Source organism: Cariama cristata, unplaced genomic scaffold, assembly GCF_000690535.1.
Source record: "Cariama cristata isolate BGI_N322 unplaced genomic scaffold, ASM69053v1 scaffold7089, whole genome shotgun sequence".
NCBI classification, from domain to species: domain Eukaryota; kingdom Metazoa; phylum Chordata; class Aves; order Cariamiformes; family Cariamidae; genus Cariama; species Cariama cristata.
Genome location: NW_009633949.1, coordinates 1 through 24,072, shown reverse-complemented (window position 1 = coordinate 24,072; position 24,072 = coordinate 1). Strand labels below are relative to the sequence as shown.

Below are 24,072 nucleotides of genomic sequence, written 5' to 3'. Positions count from 1 at the left end.
AGGAATGTATGCCCACATACCGTGATTCCGATCAGTTTCTTCTCCTGGTGAAAATAAGTTTGCATTGGATTTGTTCCTAGTTTCGGTCTTTCATCTTTCCTCTGACCGCTGTAGGTAAATGAAGCAATCCCTTGTTTTATTTCAGTGCAGCGGTGTATGTTGTGGTACTGAGAGACAGCACACTACAGTGGAAGAGGAACAAAGACCTTGTGGTTAAGCATGTGACCTGGGATTGCATCACTGTGTATAACTTTTTGTCATCTAAACTATTGTAGTTTGAATAATTTTTCTTAGGTTTTCTAATCTTCTACATACTGCATAAAATCTGTTTAATGAAAGGTAGAATCGAGGACCTGTGTTCCATTTAAAACCAAAACAAATCCCAAACTTTATGATGTTTCTTTGTAAGCCTCAATCTGCTATCCTTGCGTTCTTAATCAGACTGCAGTTTGAAAGAATGTTGTAGTAGCTGAAATTTGCTGTGTCATCTTCAACTGAAAAGCCTTTCTCCATTTAGTACATCTCTGGTTGGGGAAGATACTCAAGAGAAACACTTAAATAGTCTGTCATTCCTCTGAAGCTTTAGGCAGATTTTTCTTTTTTTTTTTAAGACCAAATCAAGTAATTAGTTGACCACTGCCAAAAGCTTTTATTCCTTTTAAAATGATGGATAAGATTAGAGAAAATTCGAGCAGAATTCTGAAAAAATTGTATGAGATGCTTGCTGAAATAGTTTTGCGTAATAATATACATCATGCTTTTATGCAATCATTGCAAAATATTTTATAGGAATGTGGTTAATGCCAAGAGGCCATTTTAGATGTGAGGAAGCTGTGGTATAGAAGAGCTGAGAGACTCTGTCAAGTGGAACTGAAATCACTGGGCAAATATTCTTGTTAAATTCCATGAGCTTTGTATTACACCCTAAATAACTTGTACTTGAGCATTCAATTAATTACAACTTAGATAAAAATAGAACCTAAATCTTCTCATCCCTAATCCATTACCTTATCCATTGGTCCATGATCAATGTATAATCTTATCTTCATCCTGTGGAAGGAATGGAATTTCTTCTTTCCTCCTAACTTACTACTGGAATATTTGGGTTTATGTGATCAAGCTAATTCACCTTCTCATTGCTAGAGAAAAGGGACAAAACCATGCTTAAAAAAAAAACCTCACACACACACAAAAAGCCAACAAAACAAAGAAAATCCCACCCTAAGCTCTAATTTATGATTGAGGGGTCTCAGATCCATGGTTCTTCATGGAACCTTCTTTGCTAAATATATAAATATATGGGGGAAAAAATATAAAGAAAAAAAGAAAAAAGCAAACAAACAAAACCAAAAAGCCACCCTCCTCTCCTCTTTTCTTTGCCTGATTATTCTCTTAAATCCCTTTGCTTTCTTGATGCTGCTCCCTCTGCCAGTCAGCTGAACATAATCCTCTTGGATCAGTGATGTTGTCTGTCTTGATAGCTCTGAACATCATTCATGCCTTATAGACCATAATCTATACCCTCCATGTTTGTGAAGAGGTAGGGTCAGTTTCAGTTACATAGCCGAGGCAAATGACGAAAGTGAAGGTGGAGAGAAAAAAACCCTTTGTCCCACACAGTTTGGAGGTCGTGGAAGAAGAGTGGGAGTGACTTGCCTACAGCTATGCTTCTCTCCTGTCTGCTCATCGAGCAAGGCTCACTTGAGGACATAAGAAATACAGTAGTTTTTTCATACACTTGCATTTCAGTGACCTTGAAATCAAAATACTGATCAATCCCAGGTACTGAAGAGAGAAGAAACATACCTCTGAACGTGACATATGCTTCTTAGTCTTGGGGATCACAGTTACGACTTTGTATCTTAAACTTTACTAGATGTTGTCAAGAGAATATTGAAAACAATATCTGTACCAGGGCAAGCAGTTCAGCAGTTCAGGGTTGGATTTTTTTTTTTGCCTTGTCTAATAAAACATTCTCTTTGAGCCTTCCTTTGAAGGAAGGCTTTAGACTGAGTCACAGAAGAAAATAAAGAACCTCTACAATGTGAAACTCAAGCACAATCTGTAAGATGATTGGGGTGAAAACGCACTTCATAGAAAAGAACATTTTAAAGGCATGGAGTGGAACTGGACTTGGGACACTTGAATGTATTTCTCTTTGCCAGATACACGGTATATGACCTTGGGCTGGTAGTTCTGCATGCATGTCTGTGTCTCTGTGCCTTATCTGTCTAATGGTCATAGCAGTAGTTCTGTGCTGTGTATAGGACTTCTAAGCTTTATGGAACAAGGATTGTCACTTTCAAGCTGTATAGCACGAAATGACCTATTTTTCCATTGAGCCCTGTCAGTACAACTTTAATGGATATGCAGAGTAGAAGTGAGGGTGTCAGTTCGTGGTAGGAAGAGACACCCTTCTACCCTACTCTTAGGAACCAAGCCTCCTGCAAACAGCAGAGGTATCTTCATAGTAGTAGATCTCAAATGAACAAGATCAATAGATTTGTGTTGTAGAAATGTGGTGAGAATGACAATGTGTATTTAATTGCTGTAGACAGGGAAAATATAAATATTTGTGTTTCCCTTTGGCAGGCTGGTACCGAGGATACACACTCCGAAATAAGTCTAAGAAGGTATGACCTCACTTTGCAGTAACTCCAGTTTTTATTTCACACTTTGCCAGACCCCATCCGGTGCTGTAATCTGCTATGATTCTGCTGTATTTCTTGTATTAATATTGTGCAGGGCTCCTGACCACTATGTCCTTTTCCTTAGTGATAGAAATAAATGCCCTCAAGCTAAGTGTTTCAGAACCATTAACTGAGTAATTGTAAGAACTCCATTGTAAGCATGCATAACGTAGTTTGAACTAGCAAAATTGACTGTTGCATATCTGCATACACTAGTGTATTGCTTTATTATTGTGGTCTTGGACCTCTGCACATCCAGCATTAGTTGTATGTAATGGTAAGATTAGAGTTTTGATTTGACTTGGAAAATATTCCAGAGATCGTGCATGCGTGGATCTCGGCCAAACTTTTTGAGGTTTGTGAAACCAGTCTGAAAACTGCGTGGAAATCTGGTTTCCCACCGGAATCCTGGAACCTCTCATGGTAACATCCTTCAGTCTCCTTTTTTCATATGTAAAAGGGAATGAAAAGAAAATAGAAAAGGATTACAGCACTCCTAGAAGGTTTCTCTTAAAGGAAACTTGGGACTGATGAATTTCTACAAATGCTGCTGTGTTGTGAGCTTTTCTAGAGAATCACAGGTCCAGGGCAACTTGGTGAATGACTCCAAGAATATTTCGTAGCAAGGGTGAATGAGTATGACTGATAGTTTGCAAGAGTTTACAACTTTTCATACAGGAAGACGAGTGTTATTACAGTGAAATGGGGAATCGACTTCTCTGAGGTGCTAATATCAAATATAGCACTCAAGCATGCAACCTGATGCTCCTTGTTGTCTTTTGCTGTGATACCAGGACTGGTGGACCTAACATGTTTCTGTTATAGGTAAACAGTAAACATCAGCCACAGTTACTGTTCTGCTCTTACCACTTTCCCCTGCTTTCTGTTGTATACATTTTTGTCATGTCATATCCTATGGTGTGATTTATTAATTTTTATTTCTGTATTTATTTTTAGGGCATTTTTCCAGAAACATATATCCATTTAAAAGAGGCAATCGTGAAGGACCGGGGGTAGGTTGGCACTTCTGGAGATGTACTTTTGGTAGCAAAAACAATGGAATGCTGTTTAATTTTAAAAACAAACAAAAAAACTACTTAAGTAGTGATGGTTGTAATGAATGCTACTGGTCTGTGTGCACAGCAGAGCATACCAGCTGTGCTAGGCTTCTAGAGCTGCATAACTTCTTTTTTTCAGAGCATTATACATACCAAAACAGTTGTAAGCATAGGTTCAGGAGAATACTGTTTGCAAAAATAAGAAAGCTCTGCTAGACAAGTTAGTAGTGAGGCAGGTCAATCAAGCTACATTTAGCTCCTCTGGGGACTCCTGCAAGTCATAACACACTCCTGCTTGCAGCCAAGTAGCCAGCATTCCTTCCTGTCTTGGAAAACATTTAAGGAAATGACTCCTCATTTGATTCTTCGAGCTGATTCTGTGTTCATTATAGTGAGAGGAAAATAGCAGTTGCAAAGGAAGAGACTTTAGAAAGTACTCTTTTTTCTTTTTTTTTTTTTTTTTTTTTAAAAAAAATTATGGCCAAGTTACCATTGCAAGTGGTGATTCTTCCAAACTTAATTTCTGTCTATTTAGCATGTTTCTGGAATGGATCCATTGAGAAGAACAAGACTGAAAGAAACTTGAAACATGTTTGTATTAAAAATCGATAATGAATTTGCATGTATGTGTTGGATAACCAATTGAACAACTTAAGAATTTTGGCATCAGGTGTGAATGAATTGTGTGAATATCAAGCCCTCTGAAATTTCAGTTTACATATTTACCAGAAAAGGATGGTTTAGTACTAAGTTTTAATCTTGAAGGTAACAACTTTTTTCTATTTTCTCCTTTTATCTCTAGACAACATGAAACAGTGATTCCAAGTGAATTGCCCCTTGGACAAGAACTCACTTCTACCCTGAGGGAGTGGGCAGTTATCTGGCACAAGTTATATGTGGTAAGTTTTCTTCAGTGGTTGGTATTTTATTACATGACCTCAGATGAGATGAGAGTGGGCTTTTTGCAGGGCACTTTAAGACTTTGAATAGAATGTTATGCAGAATTGTAAAACTATCGTTATTGTAAAACTGGTCTTAAGAAAGGCTAAAAATATTCTGTTCTCCACTGAACGGGATGTGTGATCACAGACAGAACTGTGGTTTAGTCCACACTATGGTGTTCTTGAGTGTACTTAAATAATTGTGTGATGATACAGCACTGATGGAGCATTGGCTGGCACAAGTCACACTCAGCATCATGTCAGCTGGTTGGGACTGTGTGTGTGAGTCACAGTTCACTAATAAAATAAGAGTTCCTGCTTTGCCTATCCTGTGTCTGTCCTGTACGAGGGCAAGATACCTTAGTTGTGCAGGAAAGCTGTGTGAGAAACTGGGATGTTGTTTTAGCAGAACCTTTAGCAAGTGTGAAGTCTGTTTCTCTAGAAGTGTTGTACTTAATAAAATGGCTGATCCTCACCCCAGAGTGCATACAGCTCAAATAGGCAAGGTAGACAGAGGATGGGAAGAGAATTAGGGCCATTAGGGTGGGGGAAGTTTTGACTTGTCAGAAGTCACATAATACATTTAGTTCTCGGTAGGGCCGGGGAGAGACCTCTCATCTACTAAATCTGTTTAGTAGCCTGACCATATGATAGTCACCTCAGAAAAGTAAGAAGCTAAGGTAATGTGTGGATTTGGTGATTTTGCTGAGGTAGGTGCATTCTTGCACAAAGAAACACAACTGGAGTCACAATGAATTGCATTCTCTCGAAGGTGATTATTAAGGTACATTGAAGAGAGTCAAACTTGATTTTTCTTCAGTTAGTAGTGAGTTCAGCCTGCATAGTATGTGTTCTGAGACTTTAATTAAGATGAGAGAATGGTTTTAAATTAGCTCTAACGATTCAGTTTACCCAGAGCAAGCTTCCTATTGAAAATTTCGCCAGGCCACAAGTACGTTTTGGTTGTGCACCACGAAACCACAAGAATTTGTTCCGCTCTCTTAATTTAACGAGAAGCAGTATGTGCCGGTATTACTGTGTGAAAAGAGAGTCTTGTTCCTGGCTTTTTTTTTTTTCCTGAATAACTTTAGGATCTTAGCCTCAGAATCTATTTTTCTTAAGAGCAGAAATCTTTTATGTTCCTGTGCTTAACCAATGTAAGTCTTAAAATAGTCTTGGAAAACGTTGTGGTTTGAAATGGATTTGAGCTTATTTTATTTTCCCCTGCAGTATGTATAAAAAGAAAAAAAAAAGCACTAAAGGAGGAAGGAGATATTTGAGGAGAAAAAGGAAATACAGGGGATTTTTTTCTTTGGCAGCATTTCATTTCACTTCTTTAATTTCTGTGTTTTTCAGCAAGCATTGCACCAGTGGGTATATCTCCACTCCAAAATAAATATAAAAATGAGTGAGAGTTTTTAACTTTGTTTAGTTAATAGGAGTTAGCTAATGTAAACAGCTGTGGAGATAATGCCACTTTAGCTGTCAAACTGAGATCTGCTCTATGTTTCGCTGAAAGCTAACACAAGTTGCCTTCTCTTTGCCATTACTTTTATGCAAGTTAGTAACACACTTTTTTTTACACTTTGTTTACTAAGTATGTCTCTAGTGTCTTTCCTATAGGCACTAAAAGACTCATCTAGCTTCTGTCAGTCCCTTCGCATTCACCCAAATCAAAAGAAAGATGGCTATTTATAACTCCCACTAGGTTTGTGTTCTCAGGAGGCAAATTATGAGTAGTTTATATCATTCATGTTCTTAGCAGAGACTGTAATGGGGAAATAATTGAAATGAGTCTCTCTTTCTGCTGTGTGGGAGCAGTTGGGGTTCATAGTTAAACATTAACATCTTTGATACAGAGAACTGATGCTACTCAGCTGCTGTCTGAATGTACCAGCAATATACCATTGGCTGATTCCCACTAGGTGTTGGATAAGATGTAGTCAAAAACCTCTTGACGGTTATTTTGGAGCTGCATAATCATAAATGTTATCCCAGTAGATGAAAGTTTAATATCCTTTAATTTGTGGTACTTCCCTTTGAAAATGAGCTGCACTTGGCACTCAGTGCAAGTCAGAATCATCCTAGTAACTGGCTCGCTGTGCAGTGATAAAGAGAGGATGAGGTCTGGGTTCCCTTTTGAATGGTATAAATGGTTTAGCTGACACTTTTAAAGGCTTAATTACTTACCTAAGTGCATATTGCTACAAATATGGTAGGTTACCACATAGCTATCCATGCTTTAATTACGGCATCGGCCTTGGAGCCTGAAACTATAGGAAAGAGGTATATAGATGCGTGTCTAATTTTGTTAGGGTAGAACCAGTGAATAGCATGAGAAGTATTTTCATTAATTAAAGATAACAGTAGAAATCGCAGGAAGAAACTCTTCACAAAGCAGATTTTGATGTCCTCTGCAGTCAGTGCTTTATAACTACAGATCCTGCATTCACAGCAAAAAATGAAAATGCAATGACTGCAGCAAACATGAGCGAGTGCCTGGGTAGATTGGGGAGGTGGTGCCTGCGAATCCAGTCATGTTATCTTTTTACTGCATTTTTTTGGACAACCTTTGGCGTGATAGGTTCTGAGCAACTACTGCTGGGGTAGTGCTTTAAAGCATGGGATGAATCAAGACTGCGTTGCATTAAGTTCTGTACAAATGTAAACACAAATGAGTGCTCTGAAGAGCATATAATCTTCAGCCTTATTTGCTGATAAACACTAGGTTACTGTGTTTCCACAGAGCTACTCTGATTTCTGTGAAACTCTTGTCTGGAGATCACACATGGACACAGCAATCCAAGTGTGAGTTACCAGTCGGTAGAATATGAACCTTGAAATACAATATACATACTGGCTGGGAAGCGGTGTATCCCAGTTATCGCTGCATTTTGTTGTTATTCCTTTTTTTAACGTAATAGATTTTGAGAGTATGATGGGACAGGATAAGAGACCAGGCAGTTGTGAAAATGAGTCCATGGATTCAATTTGCTTAGTGTTTTGGCTTTAAAACATAGTTGCTGACGCTGTAAACAGCAGTGAGGGCAGAGATTCCAATTAACCATGTTGTTCATGTTGGTAGTGTTGTATTTGGGTGATGAGGCCTTTTTATACATAACAAAGAGGCTGAAGAATTCTTTGGGCTGGTTAAAGCTGTAGGAGGAAAAGACATGAGAAAAAGCCTATGTGGGCTACAGTGTTGGTCATCTGTCATTATTTATGTTTTGGTATCACTTTTGTACTTTTAAAAGCAAATAAAGCTTTTGCCTCAGAGTCTTACAATCTAAATAGGCAAAACAAATGGGAAACATGCGTAAAAAATGATTTGCTGAATGTCATACATTCTGAGAGTGGCAGAGGTAGAGAGCAAGAACCTTTGTATATTAAGATGGCATTCCTGTCTCAATCTGCTAGAACACAATTGCGGTCATTTAACATCATCTCTGTCCTGTATGTAAAAAGCATCCATCATAACAGTTTTGAAGTGCTGGAAAACACCAGAAGTCTGTTTTTTGTCTGTGAGTTTTTTCTGAAATAATATCCTGAGGAAAAGGTGAAGACCCCGAATCTTGAGACACTTAAACCTTGGCAGTGCAAAGTACTGGAGGATTTGTTCTGTGGACCTAATCTTGTAGTGTCATATAGTGCCAGTTTCTCAGATATTGTTAGTTAAATACAGCTTGTATGATAGATTCAATTGAGTACATTTCAGAAGGCTTGCTGAGCTCATTGTTTTCAGGCTATCACTAGCTTAAAATTGTCCCTTTTTTCCTGGAGGATAACAAGACAACACAGTTTCGACATGTCCAACAAATGACTTACAGCCTGATAGAATGGCGGTCACAGATACTGTCTGGAACTCTTCCCAAAGATGAGCTAGCTGAGCTCAAGAAGAAAGTCACTGCTAAGATTGACTACGGCAACAGGTAAACTCCAAACTATGCCTTGACGGCAAGGGAGGATTCCAAGTTACAGTAAAGGCTGTAGGTGGCTATTAATACAAAACGGTGTAAATGACCACGCAAGAGGAACACTGAATTAGGCTTACATTTTTCCTTGGAAAGGGGATAGTTACAGCTTTCAATCCCCTGTCACAATGTGTCTGTCTGGCAGGTGGGCATGTAGCAGTTGGTTCTTCATATGCCAGCAATCTCTTTGACTTGGCAGGAAACCTTACCTGTCTTAATTCTGCATAAATGCTGGCACATGATGGCATTTCCCATGGAGCACAATTTGTACCTGGCTAGCTGGAGCCAGGATTTGGATGCTGGTGATGAAATAAACTGCTTTATCAGCAACTGAGTAGTACGATTCTATAGGCCACCAAAACTCCACCTTTCATTGGTTTGTACAGAACAGGGATTGTCTCCAGAACTCATTTATCTGCCTGTCAGGCTCTATTCAGGTCAAATAAGTCAATTAAGAAGAAAACTTATGGCAAAGAATAATAATCAGCCATGATCCATAAGCTTGATAGATAAGCATACTGTTTTTAAAAAAAAAAAACTTTAAACAAGAGCAAAATTCGTCTTAGAATTAAGTTACCTGACTAATTATGTTTCCCTTTAATGGGAAAATGGGGGATGAGTATTTCGAGACAGGAAAACCAGCAATGTGATTATTATAGGGAATGGAGTTGGGGTGCCTTGGCTGCCTAGTGCAGGTCACAGTTTGATCTGTGGTTTGTGCTCTTTCTGTTACCTTTGCTTCTTACATATTGTTTTGTTTCTGTTGGCTTCTGACTTGCAACCTGTTCAGGATCCTAGGTTTGGACCTCGTTGTACGGGATGACAATGGGAACATCTTGGACCCAGATGAAACCAGCACAATCTCTCTCTTCAAGTCCCATGAAACTGCATCCAAAAGGATTGACGAAAGGATCCAGGAAGAGAAGGTACATTTCTTGTCCCTGGCTTTGTCCTCGTCAAGTGACTGGTACCCACTGTATTTTTACGTTCCTCTTAAGGATGTTGTGCTACTTTGGCAGCAGAACTAAATTCATTTGTGTTTGTTTTTAATGGAAATACTCTCCTTCTTTGCAGTCCCTGCAACAGAATTTGGACCTCCGAGGGCAACCAATATTCAACACAACACATACCTATAGCCTGTATGTAAACTTCAAGAATTTTGTCTGCAATATTGGAGAAGATGCAGAACTGTTAATGAGCCTCTATGATCCTGATCTCTCCAAATTCATCAGGTAGGGTTTTTTTTGTAAATGCATAAGCAATTTAGTCATCGTGGTGGTCATTCTAAAGAAACCAGTAGAGGTTAGAAAGGAAGATGCAGCAGATAAGATTTTCAGCTCTGTTTTTTGGTGCCCCAGTGGTGATTTGGAAGGGGGTTATTTAATTTCAGATGAGACAGGAAGTATAGGTTCTGAGCCCATGCACTCCCCTTCTTAAAGCTGGGCATTTCTGCAATACATTAGTCAAAATCCCGGATTGTCTTTTTATGTTCTTGATTTTCCCTACTGTTGTCACTAGAATTGATGCATCTAATTAATTGCTTCCCATTGAATCATGTATATGCATGATGTTTGCTTTCAAGTCAGTGCAAGTTCACACCTAAGAGTTGGGCATCTTATACTGTTAGGGGAAGATATGAAGAACTTTATCAAGGAAGCGTGTATGTGTCAGGCACCCTTTGTCTCCATCATTGAAATTATCAGTTGTGGTCATGCAGTCAGAGTTGTACACGGAAGTTACAGGGTATACTCATTCACATCATGCCTGCCTTGTGCCTTCACTGAAATGAGTCACTTGAGAATCACGTTGGGATAGAAGGTTCTGGCAGCATTTTTCAAATATTCCTAAAAGATCAAAATGTTTTTGAGCTTTTGCCAGGCAATGGGAATGTCAGGTGCTGATTTTTTTTTTTTTTCTCCCTTTATTTGCAGTGAAAATTACCTGGTTCGTTGGGGCAGTAATGGGATGCCTAAAGAAATTGAGAAACTGAATAACCTTCAAGCAGTCTTTACAGTAAGTTATGGTCTTCACATCCTGGAAATACTTTCCCATGCTGCAGACATACGAGTTTTGGGTTCTTTCCCTCTCCCCCTCCTCTCCCCATGCAGCAAGGAAGGGTCACATGTGGCATTTTGGGGTGTTTTCGTGGACACTTAAGATGTTATAGGCAGCCTCAGAGGAATACTGTTGAAAAGTTGGGTTTTTTTTTTTTGTATGGCAGTCCAAAGCAGTAGTAAAGGTGTGTTGTTTTGCAGTAGTACTGTCAGTGGGTGTTACTCACCCATGCATTTCTGAAAATTCTATTAAGCACATCTCTGTTGGAACCTAACTGTACTGAAAATCTAGGCTTGAGATCATAGTTGTTTGTTTTTCAGTTCATTGCTTTGCTGATTCTTTTCTGTGTTGGAGTTTGTTATTTGCAACAAGATGTTAATGGAAGAATTGCACATGACTGGAATAACTTCTGACAACTAGCAAAGGTGGCACAAACTAACTGCCTGGTCATCAGGATCTAGTACTTTGGCAACTACCATCATTTACACTCCTTCCAGTACTGTTGCTGGGGTGTGTTATCAAAGACTACTGGGATGTTTAGAAATTGCTGTGTGGAAATTGCTAGTGTTTTTTAGTTAGAGTTGGTTGTTATTTATTTATTTGGTTTTTTTCTCCCTAGGGCTCAAAGGGAGCAGGTTTTACTTTTAAAAAAAAGAACTTTTTAAGAATAATAGATCTCCTTTTATCTGTGTACAATCTCACAAAGAAGTCTTACTCTCTCTGTCGTCTTCTCTTCATAAAGCAGATTGATTTAACTTTGTTTTAAATAATTTCTAGGATTTAAGCAGTTCTGATTTGATCAGACCGAAAATCAGCTTGGTGTGTCAGATTGTGAGGGTGGGGCATATGGAGCTGAAAGATGGGAAGAAACATACCTGTGGACTCCGGAGGCCCTTTGGTGTGGCAGGTATGACAGATTCAATCAATGGAGAAAATAGCACAGCCCAGTGGCTGGGACAGTGGGCTAGGAATTGGGAAATATATGCTGTATGTCAGCAAAGCCTTACTAACCTCTTAGTGTCAACATCTTTGGCTTCAAAATGGAGATGTTGATACTGAGCTGTATGTAGTACCCCTTTGAGACTTTTTAATGAAAGTTGTGTATGAAGATGAAATACTGTTACTGTTCACTTTTTGTTTAGTCAACCCCTAAAAAGATAACACACTGCCATCAGCGCAGTAGACTTTTCAGATCTTTATTAAAGAGGCATTTGCTCCTCATGACTAATGGGATAAAGCTAGAGTTTTTAAAGGAACCTTGGTGAATGAGACATTCAATTCCCGTGACCTCTTGTGAAGAGGCTTCCTTGAAATTTGTGGTAGAAAACAATTTCAAAATAATCAACATTTGAAATTTAAGTGTAATTTCTTTGCCTTGAAATGCCTGAGTCCCACCTGGTTTTTATGAGGAAGTGTATTTACATATAGTCACCATAGACTGACTTACACATCAATGAAAAGATGCTTTTTAAAAAGTTAAGATGAGAGTGGTGCTCTCTATGGCTGTCATGAGTGGCATTGGCCCAAAATAAGCAACTGTTGCTTCCATTCTGACAGGGGAAAGTTCTCTCTGTATTCTTTAGCAATGTGGCAAAACTATGTGAGGAACTTGTGTCGTTGCAGTGATGGACATAACTGATATCATACATGGAAAGGTGGACGATGAGGAAAAGCAACATTTTATTCCGTTTCAGCAGTAAGTACTGGACTTCAGAGTTCAGCACATATCTGGCTTATTTAAAGCAGTTGTCCTTTGGAGAAGGACAAGTTTGTATGGGAGCCTGGCAGTGCACCAAGGTCTTTACAAATAGATTAGTTTATGGCAGTAGTCAGCTCTTTGAAGGAAAAGATTTTTGTCAGTTCTCTGAAGCCTTTGTTCCCCTTGGTTTACATGTCCGTGTAATAGGCTAAATTGCTCAGGGAGTTTTGGCAGTGCAGCTGAAATTGTTAGGTATGCGTATCATCTGAGGTAAGAAAGAGCACAGTGCAGAATAATGTTGTGGGGTCTGGGGAATGTGACCTTCAAAACTGTTAGAGGGTTGAGGGGCAAGATTTTCAGAAACAGCTGAGCAGAGAACACAACTCCTCCTTGCCACTATTGTGTGGTACCTCTGCGTTGTCTGCCTCTTAACTTTCCAGATTACCTTGTAAGGGTGAGTCAGAGGACAACAGGAAAGGGATTTCTCCCTCTTTCTGGGAAAGAAATTTAAGCCCCTGTGTGTTTTGCATTTCTGTGTTGCTAGTTAGGCTTGTATGTTTTGCTTGCTCTCTGATTGCTTGCTTTTTCAGCACATTACAGTGCCTAAAATGAAGCTTGTTTGGGTAGACTCAGCCATGTTGTTAGAGTCTTAAATATAGCAAACCATTTGGTGTAGCCATATGTTATTAAAAGGTATTTTCAGGGGAGATTGTGTGGGGTTTTGTTTTGGTTTGTGGTGGGTTTTTTTTAGTTGTTTGTTCTTGGGTTGTTTTTTTTTTCCTCTTTCCCCTACCCTTTCAGGACCTGAAAGGCTACAAAGAAGGATATCTTTTCCTTTGCAGAATAATGTCAGTCTGCTACCCTTTTATTTTTTTTTTTTTTTCCCCCATTTTTCTTCTGTTCTAATGAGGCTGAGTTTAGATCCAAATCTGGACGCTTCTACAAGGATGGCGAGCCTGTGGAGACATGGTTTTGTATGTGCTTTGGTTCCTTATTGATGGTGTGGGTACAGGAGTGAAGTTGGGTTTGAGATCCAAAGCTCAATAGACGTGTTTGTGGCTAGGGATAGGTTTATCAGTCGTGTGATCTCACAGAAGTCATTCGTTATGTTAATGTATCCCTGGTTAATCTATATAGTCTCTTAGGGACAGCTCTGAGGCACACCTGAAGACAGGGCTCAGCTCACCTGATGGGAGTGCAGGGCTCTATGTGCTGAGCCGTTCCTGCGTGGCAGCCCGTGGCTGGACTTGTTCTCACAGGTCTGCAAGGCAGTCAGTCTGTGGATGGAAAAGAAAAACAAGGTAGAGCTGGCTATGTTTATGGTTGTCCTGAAGGCTGCTATTTCAGTATGATACAAATGGAGTCTTTAGGTCAGTGTTACTTATCCTAAGTAGGATAGTAGAATCCCCTACTTATCCTGAGCTAACACTGGGATGTATTTCCTAGTTTGAAGGTTTAAATGTATTCCCATTGGGTTTGTGCAGGTGAAAAATTCCCATGGAAACTTTTTTTAAAAAAATAAATATTTCTTTTGAAAACAGTTAGCTGTTGGCCAGCCCTTTTCTTGCAGAGCACATTTGATGTTAGTCTGTCTGCTTCCTGGTCTCTATTGTTGTTGTTCTCAGGATTGCCATGGAAACATATATCAGACAGCGACAGCTAATCATGTCCCCACTGATAACTTCCCATGTGATCGGAGAAAATGAGCCCCTCACTTCTGTCTTCAACAAAGTCATCGCTGCAAAGGAAGTGAATCATAAAGGGCAAGGTACAGCAGTTGAGTGAGAAGCTAATGCAAAAATCTGGTGCAGGGAAAGGTTCCCCTTGCTTACAAAGGAAAGTAAATGGCTTGTGAAAGTCCAGAGATCAAGGCTTACTGGAGTTTTCTACCTTCCCTGAGCCAAACATACGGTCTTTGTAACAATAGTCAACCCAGCACATTGGGAGCTTAAAAAAAAAAGATAAAAAACAGGAGCTGTTCTTACTTGCAAGGAAAGAGCTTCTCTAGCTGATGACTTATTTGCTAGTAATGTGGTATTTTTAAGATGAAGCTCTTTATATGAACGTAAAATATTTTTAGGCGAACATGGCTGATTGTGTATTATGAATGGCTTTGGGTTTAAACTGCATTATTCAGGATTCTTCTGCTCTTGCTTATGTGTCTGGCCTTTACTCAAATACACTAGCAGGTTCATCTCAGAAAGTTTGTATTTTACTTAAAGAATCTACTTACCCAGTAAGGCCCAGTTCTCTATCTCCTAATGCTGAATAAGACAAGTGAGAACCAGCTTGGGATATTTAAGGCATTGTTGCATGGAGATCACATGAAGAAACAGTTTTCTGTTTCGTGTTTTCATATTTTTCAGTAAACAAGTATTACCTTTCTTTTCTTAGGTCTTTGGGTCTCCCTGAAACTGCTTCCTGGTGATTTAGCTCAGGTTCAAAAGGATTTTTCTCACCTTGTAGACAGATCAACTGCTGTGGCTCGCAAAATGGGATTCCCTGAGATAATCCTTCCTGGTAGGTCCCATATGCCTCTACACTTCCACAAAGTGAAAGAGCCAGTTGAAATTGCAGAATTTCTGCTATGAACAGATTTATTTTAAAGCTATCTGAAAACTTGTTTTCATTTTTCTTGAATTTTCCAGCCAATCTTTTAATTTTTGTCAAAGAAGTGAAAACATAAGCTTCCTTTCTTACATTGAAAAATGATAGTGTGTGTACTTTTGGAAGAAAATTTCTGTCTAGTCAGAGACATTTTTGTTGCATATAGGTTTAACCCTGCTCTATTTAATCCATTCAAAGTGGATTTAGCCCTCTAGAGCTCACTACTTTAAAAAAAAAATTACATGAAGACAGAAGTTTGTAAAAAGGAGAATGGTACATTTTAAAAGATTCTGTATAATTTGAGATTAAGATGAAAAGATGTGATGTTGGTTGTAATTAATTAGCTGGTATCAGTAGAGGCTAAGAAGATAAGGATAATGTGATGTTAAATGTTAACCTGTAAAACTGTATGAGAAAAAGAACTCATTAAGCGCTATGAATTTTAGGTGATATTCGAAATGATATCTATGTCACCCTGATACAAGGGGAGTTTGACAAAGGGAAGAAGAAGACTCCCAAGAACGTAGAAGTCACCATGTCTGTACATGATGAAGATGGAAATCTTCAAGAGGTATGATGACCTTTGCAGGAGGTCACAAGGCTGCTGTATTTGTTAGATGATAGCTCCGGTCCATAGGATCCAATTTATCAACTGTATGCAAGAACTGTGTGATAATGAACAAGAGATACTATAGGTGATTTGAATACTCACTGATTATTTTGTTTTTAAATTAATAAGAGATGTGAGCAAATCTTTCTGTAAAACTTTCAAAGGGGTGACACACATTGAGTTCCCTTGGCTGTGAAGCGTAGACTTTGAGTAACTCTGACAGTTATATGCTCTCAAAATTTCTGACCCAAGATACTTCTTGCTTTCATTCTAGACCTTACCTTTTCTCCTCCCCCCCTGTCCGCCCCCCCCCCCCCGCCCCCCCTTGTCTTTTTGTCCAAAGAAAGCTATCCATCCTGGTGCTGGTTATGAAGGTGTCTCCGAATACAAGTCTGTTGTCTATTATCAAGTCAAGCAACCTTGCTGGTATGAAACTGTAAAGGTAGGAGCGTGTGATTTACAGTCTTGCTTCCTTTGTGTAGAAAACAGAACTAATTTAAAATCAGTAGGTGCATCACTAACAGAATGTCCTGTAAATAGACTGGAGATAGAGAATGCCGGTGCTGCATTTTTCATTGTCTTATCGTGTGCAGGTGTCCATTGCAATAGAAGAAGTCAGCCGTTGCCATTTAAGATTCACTTTCCGTCATCGGTCGTCACAGGAATGTAAGTATCAGAAAAGAAGATCTGCAGGAGTACTGTACTCTTCCTACTGTCAGTGAGATTTTCTGAGTATCCACCAGAGGTATAGCGCTTGCATTTCTACTTATTTCCAGTGTTGTGGATTTTCTTGCAAGAAATGAAAAATAATTCAAACTTTTTACAGTCTTAAAAAAGGCTTACTGCTGGTTTTGTTCTAAAACTGAAATTAGATAGGGAGTAACATGTTATCCCCCTTGAAAGAAAATTGTCCATGCTTACTGCTGTTTTGGCTTCTCAATGTATGGTGGTGTTTTCACTTCACAAAATTCAGTGCAAGGCCTGGTGGGCTTCTAATGGTATTCCTATAGGAGAATTTCTAATTAGGTTTAATGAAAGGCTAATGAGAAAGAGCCAGAAGTTTCATCAAACTATTTCAGAGCCCTGAAACAAGATCAGTAATGTGATCAACTAAGCCCTTCAAAGACTCTCAAAAAAAATTCTCTTAAGGTACCTGGCAGATGCAATGACATCATTCCACACCCATACCTCACAAGCAGATTTGCAAAATCCCAACCAAAATATCTCTACAATTATATATATCCATCTAGCAGCACAGTTAACCACTAAAACTGTGTGGTGAGAGATGCTTCAGAGAGGATGTTTTTCTGTGTAATCACAGATAACTACGAAGTACCTTGAGATGAGATGGAAAGGAAGAGAGCTCTTTCTACTGTGGATCACAGAGTTTGCTAGCTCCATCGCATTTTCATGTGATGCTATTAAACAGAGAAGAAGCTGCACGTAGTTAGAGGGCTGCATTATGGATAGTATGGGCATAAGAAAGACAATTCCTCATAAAGTTTTTTCTTTCTATTTGCAGCTAGGGATAAGTCTGAGAGAGCTTTTGGCATGGGCTTTGTGAAGTTGATGAACGCAGATGGAACAACACTGCAAGATGGCAAACACAATTTGATTGTTTATAAGGTAGGTTGGACATTTGCAGTCTTCACTTCTGTTTAACTAATCAAAACAACCCTGCTGGCTGATATTTTTCCTAGCAATGTAAACACGGTCATTGTAGAGATTTTAAATAACTTTTCTAGGATAATAGGACAGTAATTTTTTTATTTTTTTTTTTAATAAGTCACCCTCAGCTCTGCTTTCACTGGTGGGTTTTCTGACTGCAAGTACGCAGATCTGGTACATCCTTGTAGGTATCTGTATAGAGCTTTTTTCCTCTGACATCATTCACCTAGACAGCATGCAGCAAACAGACGTGGTGAACACCTGCTTTGGAGGATCAATGTGTGATGGGAAGAGAGACCTGGTGCCTTTAATCACAGTAAGAGGAAAAAGTTAATGCATTGCAGTAGAAAACCACAAAGTCAGAGGAGAGGAGAAGGCGGCTCCTAAACTCTGTGGCTTGAATCACTCTGGAAAGAACTTAGTTAATTGGCAGTATGGGCAGCTTCTATTCCCTAATGTTAGAGGCGTAAACAAACCACGTGAGTGAGCAACTATAGGTGTTTAAAGGCCTCTGGCTGTCACCGTGTTGAAGTATGTCTGCAGATGAGAGCTGCAAGAGGTCAGATGAGGTGTGCTCAGTGTGATATAACCCTTGTCTTTGCTTTGTTCAACCAACAGGGTGATAACAAGAAAATGGAAGATGCTAAATGCTATTTAACTCTTCCTTGTACGAAAATGGAGATAGAGGAGAAGGAGGCCCCCCCGGGGAAAAGTCTGCACCATCTAGCCAACTTCACACCCACTAAAGACAGTACAAAAGACAGCTTCCAGATTGCCACTTTGATCTGTTCCACCAAACTTACCCAGAATGGTAGGTCTTGAGTTAGCAGCTTAGTCGTATCATACTACACATTTGAATTAGAGAGCACTTTCTTTACACAAATTTTTTGGCATTGCAGCATGTGTGGGCATAGTGCTTTAGCTTTAATCTTACTATTTCGGGTGTCAATGGCAGCATAATCCCGGCATTGTTACCAGTACAAGCTACAAAGATGTTTGCTCCGCCACTAAAGAGCATGGAACGTGAATATTTTATCCAAACTACCAATGGTATAAATGGAACAGGTTTGTTGGCATGTATAGAAATGGCACTCGTCAGTGATAGTGTATAGGTATGTGTTTTCAGAATCATAAATGTTTAAGGTTAATTATCTTCTTTCCTCTACCTGTTAAGAATGCAGCAATTAGAACTGAACTCTTCAGGATGCTGTCATGCATAAACTCTGCTTTGCATGCTGCTAAAGTGACCAAAATGAAGAATGATGTATATATGTGAATGAATACAGTATGTGCTGGTAAATGATGTGAGATTTCCGGTAGCTGTGGAAGGCTCTTGGTACAACATACTCTCTGACTTTGGGAAAGAAGCATGTGAAAATGTGAAAACACCACCAGCTGCGGCTCCATCAAGGTGTACCTGTGTAGCTGCTGGGAGATGGGCACGAGCTGTTCTGCTCACAGTTTGAGCTTGGCCAGTTAAAGTTAAATGCCATACTGATAGACCCAAGTGCATGTGGACTGAATCTGGCTTTCATTGTCCTGTCTGATGCGGAGGCCAAGCACATTTGCATCTTTCCACCCTTCTGCATGTAACCTCTGTTTCTGAATGTGGCATTCTTTGTTAAGTTTCACGTGTGTTCTTACATCTGAAGGTAGTAAATGAATTTAGTTTCAGAACAGAGATGATGTGTACATATTTCATTAACATGGAAGATGTATATGAAACTTGCCAGACTCCTTTGAAAGCCTCAGCTGTAGTTTGTAACTAGACTTAAGGTCCTGGGATGTCCCAGAACTGTGATAAACAGCTCTGCAGCTTAATGTCATTTATACAAGAGGTTTCAGTGTTAACTTTAAGAACCATCTCCAAGAGGCTGCTCTAAAGTAAATACAAGCATTAGTAAGAAAAGTCATGCACTCCAATAAAATTCCTCGCTTGAGGTACCTTCTCTTGAGTGAATGAGAAGCCTGCAAAATTGCCTACCACATTCCCTGCGTTATCAAATTACGCTGAGGTTTCCATTCATAGCAAAACTTATCTTTTTTGCCAAGACAAAAGAACCATCTCAAGGTAATATTCTATACATCGGTGTGACTTTTCCTTGTAAGCTGATTCTAAAAATAACCTCTAGTACTTGTTCTGTATTGTTCTGCAGCCATTAAGTCAGCTGTGGTGTTGTAATCTGTTTCTAATTGCTGATGTTCTGTCCTTGCTAGTTGACCTGCTGGGTTTGTTGAACTGGCGTTCTAACTCTCAGAACATAGCTCACAACCTTCGGAAGCTAATGGAGGTGGAAGGAGGAGAAATTGTAAAGGTATGCCTAGAGATTTGAGTCTCCTTGTTACGCAGTCACTTAGTATGTGCTTGATACTGACCTTGAAGGGTTGTAATTGTGTTGTACCCAAAAGCTTTCTATATAGGCTAGAAGGGCTGTTCTAGCTCTGAGCAACAGGAGAACAAAAGTTATGCTTTGTCCCAAGACCTCTTGTTGGTGGGATTCACCAAAGTTATACAAGTTAAATGTTACCAGGATCAGGGAGATAGTGGTGACTTTATTTTCCCTTGTATCCTTACAAAATAGAAGACACATTTGAAGCCTAACTTTTAATTTTCAGTAGTGGCTCTGGGGCTCCTTTTGTGCATAGGTACTTGCTGTGGATCTAGGAACAGGGTGCAGAGAAATCCCGAAGAGCTTATAGTCAGAGTACCATGGGGAATAAACCTGTAATGTAGTCTGCTGCAGGATTTAGGAGGTAAGACTTCCTGCGATATTCCAAGTGTGGATCTTTTGGGATTATGCACGGTCATGGTTTTACTTAACTGCTGAACAGCTAAAGTAAATGCTGCGTCATTGCAAACCAGTGTTTACGTAAAATGTCACGCTTTAGGACAGTGTTTGTGGTTGATTTGGTCCAGTGGAAGCTTAAACTATATGGACAGAATTAGGCGTATTCAGTAGGTCTCTTGCTAGATAAAAAGGCAATAGAACAGGAAAGTAGGGCCATTCAGAGCTGATAAGAAAAGATCCTCCTTGCTGTAGTGAGGGAGAGTAGCATGATGATCATGACAAGCATGTGAATGAATACAGGACTAAGATCACTTTTTAAATGTTCTTTCATGGACAGCCGTTACAGTTAAATTGGGCTAGACTGGAAGGGAAAAATGGTCCAAAAGTGTAGGTTCTTGTGCAGGATTCCAGAAGTAGTCATCTTTTCCCACCCTTTTACTATTTTTTTTCCCTCTCTAGTTTTTGCAAGACACCCTTGATGCACTTTTCAACATAATGATGGAAATGTCAGAAAATGAAACCTATGACTTCCTTGTGTTTGATGCACTGGTGAGTGAGTATTCTTTTGTGGATTTAGAGTATTTGTTTCTCAGCCATATTTTCAGTCTATTCCTGGTGCTTCCTTTAGATGAGTGATTGATGTTTTGCTCTGAGAAATAAATTATGTTTAAACACTTCTTAAGGCATTTTAAGGAGCTAGGACTGGTATACACATTGAGCTTTTTAGTAACTACAGTGAAAACAGTAATAAACATTTTCATAATTTATAGTAATTTCTTCAGATAACTTTTTGCATTGAGGCAATTTACAGCAGAGAAAAGCCATGTTATCTATCTGAAACACAAAGTGAAATGATTTGTTCAGGGTCATGATGGTGGAGGATTTGTGGCTGTGGTGGGAATAGAGCCTGTGCACCCTAAATCCTAGCCCAGTACTTGGGCAGTAGGGATTGACTGCTCCTCTGAACCTTTATAGAAGGCTTGTAATGACGGACTAAAAGACTTTACAAGGAGTTTTCTGCATCTTTGGAGAGACTGCTTAGTATGTATGTGAAAGGCACTGGCTTTGGTATGCAGTGCAGTAACAAAGCTGCGTGCTTCATGCTGATCAACAGATACGTACTTGACAGCTCAGGAAGAAATATGAAGTCGGATGTATCCAGCTGACATTGGTCAGAGGAGTGAATATAGGGGGACAGAATGTCCTGACTCTAATATATGTCATTGTAGTAACAAGACTGAGTGTTTGCTCTGAGTATAAATCATGAGAATCTCAAGTTCTAGCTTGAAAAGCATCGTTTCCTAGCTCTGAAAAATGGCCTTCAGCACCTCTGTGCCTATTTAACCTGTGCTATGACAATGTCATGTAAAGACTGTGAGTAGTGCTACTTCCTGTATCGCCGTTGTTGCTTTGAGAAGTGGCTTCCTTCATCTCTTAAGATTTTCTATCTAAAAGCTGCTATGACCTACCTTGCCTCTGAGCAATGATGTAGTGGCACACACCATAGTATTTAGTCACTATTAGAATATGGATGACACTATCTGTAGCACTAATGCTATTAGAAAAACAAACAAACAAAACTATGGCCCAGCAAAATAAATGTCATGCAATTAGAGACTGTGTTATGTTTGAGTTGAAGATTGTGCGGCTTTGTACATCTGTTTCCTTTTGAATTTTTGGCAGGTATTTATTATTTCTTTGATCGGAGACATCAAGTTCCAGCATTTCAACCCTGTACTTGAAACTTACATTTACAAGCACTTCAGTGCAACCCTGGCGTATGTGTAAGTGTTGGTAACGACAAACCCACAGACAGTGTCTCACTCACTAAGGTGATAAAGGCAGCATAAACCAGACAAGTGTGTGAAAGAAACCCTGTAATTACTCTTTTTACCCTATAAAAAGTTTCTGTTCTAAGAATTTTTTCTGTAAGGAAAAGACACTGCTAGCACGGAAAATCCTGTATCAGACTGTGTGATTCAGGCTGTCTTTTGACCTGTAGTCCTCCCTGTGTGTGTTTGTGTGTAAACCATCTTCATGTTTTTCCGCACGATTTCCTATTGAAAACAGGTTTAATGCAGTCAGTCTGTATACGTCTCTCCCTTAGAACTTCCGAGTGCTTTGGTCTAGTATTGCTGCTAAAAGATTGGCGGGGCAGGGTAGAGCTGGCAGTTATGGGTATATGCAGAAGGCGATGGAAAATACCGTAAGTCAGTATGCGAGGGGGAGGTGGAAATGATGAATTAACACAAATTCATAAGAAATCTGGTCTGATATGTATTGCTGCTCATGGAACTGTTTTGTCTTGCCAGTATCTGCATCAACCTTTTCAATCCACCCCACCTCAAAAGTACTTTGAGCAGAAGAATGTTTGAAATAGTCTGTGTACTTTGTGCTACAGTTTTAGGGGTATGTTTGAACAGGGTCATGGGGAGCACAAGCAAAACCATACGTGGCTGAAGTAACGCAGGCAACATTGGGGTTAATGGTAGCAGAGATAAGAATGATGTTTGCCTCTGCTGTCTGCCTTACAGCCAGGCAGGCTGAGGAGGCCACAGACTTCAGAAAAGGGCTGAATGTCATGGTGGGGTTTAAACACGCAGATTACATAAGATTACACTTACGTATTGAAACTCTCTCACATAGACTGTCATTTGTTTAGAGGAAATTTGCAATTCTTCACATTTGGATGTGTAGGTATGGACAGTGGGAGTAGTACTGTTTCCCTGTAGCATTTTTATCTGTGGAACTGAAAGCAGTTTAAAAAATTCAGCTCACAACCGTTAGTTCTATTTTATCAGCGAAGGAAAAACTGATGCGCAAAATTTATTTAGGGACATGTGACAATTTAGTCCTTTCAGTCAACCTGTTGACTTCATGTGCTTAAAAATGAGGCATTTGTTTAAGTGCTATAGCTAGTCATGGTTTACATGCCCAAGGATTCCCAGGAAGTTGGTGGAAAAGCCAGGAATGACACCCGGATCTCTTGACTTCCCAGCTCCTTTGATCTAGCACCCCTCAACCCAAAGGTCATCACCATCATGGTAACAGACAACTAAAAAGTTAAAACTGAGGCCAATAGGGAGGGCAAAACCAGGAACCAAACTCCTTTTCCCCCTTTAACTTTCTTCTTCCCTGCCCTGGCCACACAATCACTGCATATGAATTCCTTTCCTTCTTCCCTGTAACCTATGGAAGAATCATCATTCTTATTTCTCTTCACTATAAATAAACTTCTTCGATTAATAAGCATGCTATATCTTAGCTTTGTTGTGCCCTTGCCTTTCTTTCCAGCTTAGCTTGACAATGTGGTATCTGCATATTGCCAAGTGAACTATAATATTATATAGCATCCTTTGTGTGTTCCACATGCCAGAATTGGACAAAGTAGGGAATTGGATGCTGACAGTGTGGCAAATAGAGCAAGCAAGTGTAGGTATACAACAAGCTATTGTATATTGACTATCACTCACACACTGCTTTGGGTGCTGTGAGTTGTTTAATGAAGAGAAGAGGATTTTGCCTGAATATTAGCTGCTGTAGCACTCATAGAAGATCCTGGTCTTCTGATTTGGTAGAGACTAGACAGCAAATACTCATAATGTGTTTATGCAACTTCTGTCCAGAGTTCTCAAAGCACTCGGTAAGCATTGCTTCAGAAGAACTTTGTGCTCCACACACGAGAATGCTAATGTGTGGAGAAGGTGTCAGTCCACTTTCAGTAGTAATGGGTTTTCCAGCTTCCGCAACACTTCATTTTAGGGAAAAAGAAAAGCAGATCAAGAAGCTGGAATTTGTAGAGAAATTTGTAGACTTATCTGAGAATTCATGAACTGGTTATGAAAATCTGGCATCCCATGAAGCCAGAGATTTCAGAAGGAAGTAGACTGTGAAGAGAAACCCCTGTCTGTTACCTATTTATTAAACTGTAGTTCCTCTCTGGAATAAGGAAGCTGGAGTTATGCAGAAACTTTTTTATATATA

At 39.5% G+C, this 24,072-nt stretch overlaps 1 protein-coding gene across 1 annotated transcript in view; it reads left to right on the top strand.

Moving 5' to 3' along the window:
- The window catches only part of LOC104166871 (dedicator of cytokinesis protein 5-like), a gene marked incomplete at both ends in the record, with an annotated part of 25,826 nt that extends 3,954 nt beyond the window's left edge, over positions 1 to 21,872 (top strand). The window contains 19 exons of the mRNA XM_009706964.1: positions 2,593 to 2,633; positions 3,648 to 3,703; positions 4,551 to 4,647; positions 8,470 to 8,618; positions 9,451 to 9,586; positions 9,735 to 9,892; positions 10,592 to 10,673; positions 11,493 to 11,622; positions 12,339 to 12,411; positions 14,040 to 14,182; positions 14,809 to 14,934; positions 15,468 to 15,592; positions 15,975 to 16,073; positions 16,225 to 16,297; positions 17,154 to 17,257; positions 17,918 to 18,110; positions 19,517 to 19,614; positions 20,548 to 20,637; positions 21,772 to 21,872. Coding sequence (XP_009705266.1) covers positions 2,593 to 2,633; positions 3,648 to 3,703; positions 4,551 to 4,647; positions 8,470 to 8,618; positions 9,451 to 9,586; positions 9,735 to 9,892; positions 10,592 to 10,673; positions 11,493 to 11,622; positions 12,339 to 12,411; positions 14,040 to 14,182; positions 14,809 to 14,934; positions 15,468 to 15,592; positions 15,975 to 16,073; positions 16,225 to 16,297; positions 17,154 to 17,257; positions 17,918 to 18,110; positions 19,517 to 19,614; positions 20,548 to 20,637; positions 21,772 to 21,872 — 2,074 coding nt within the window. The remainder of the gene's footprint in view (positions 1 to 2,592; positions 2,634 to 3,647; positions 3,704 to 4,550; positions 4,648 to 8,469; positions 8,619 to 9,450; positions 9,587 to 9,734; positions 9,893 to 10,591; positions 10,674 to 11,492; positions 11,623 to 12,338; positions 12,412 to 14,039; positions 14,183 to 14,808; positions 14,935 to 15,467; positions 15,593 to 15,974; positions 16,074 to 16,224; positions 16,298 to 17,153; positions 17,258 to 17,917; positions 18,111 to 19,516; positions 19,615 to 20,547; positions 20,638 to 21,771) is intronic.
- Positions 21,873 to 24,072: the final 2,200 nt, after the last annotated feature.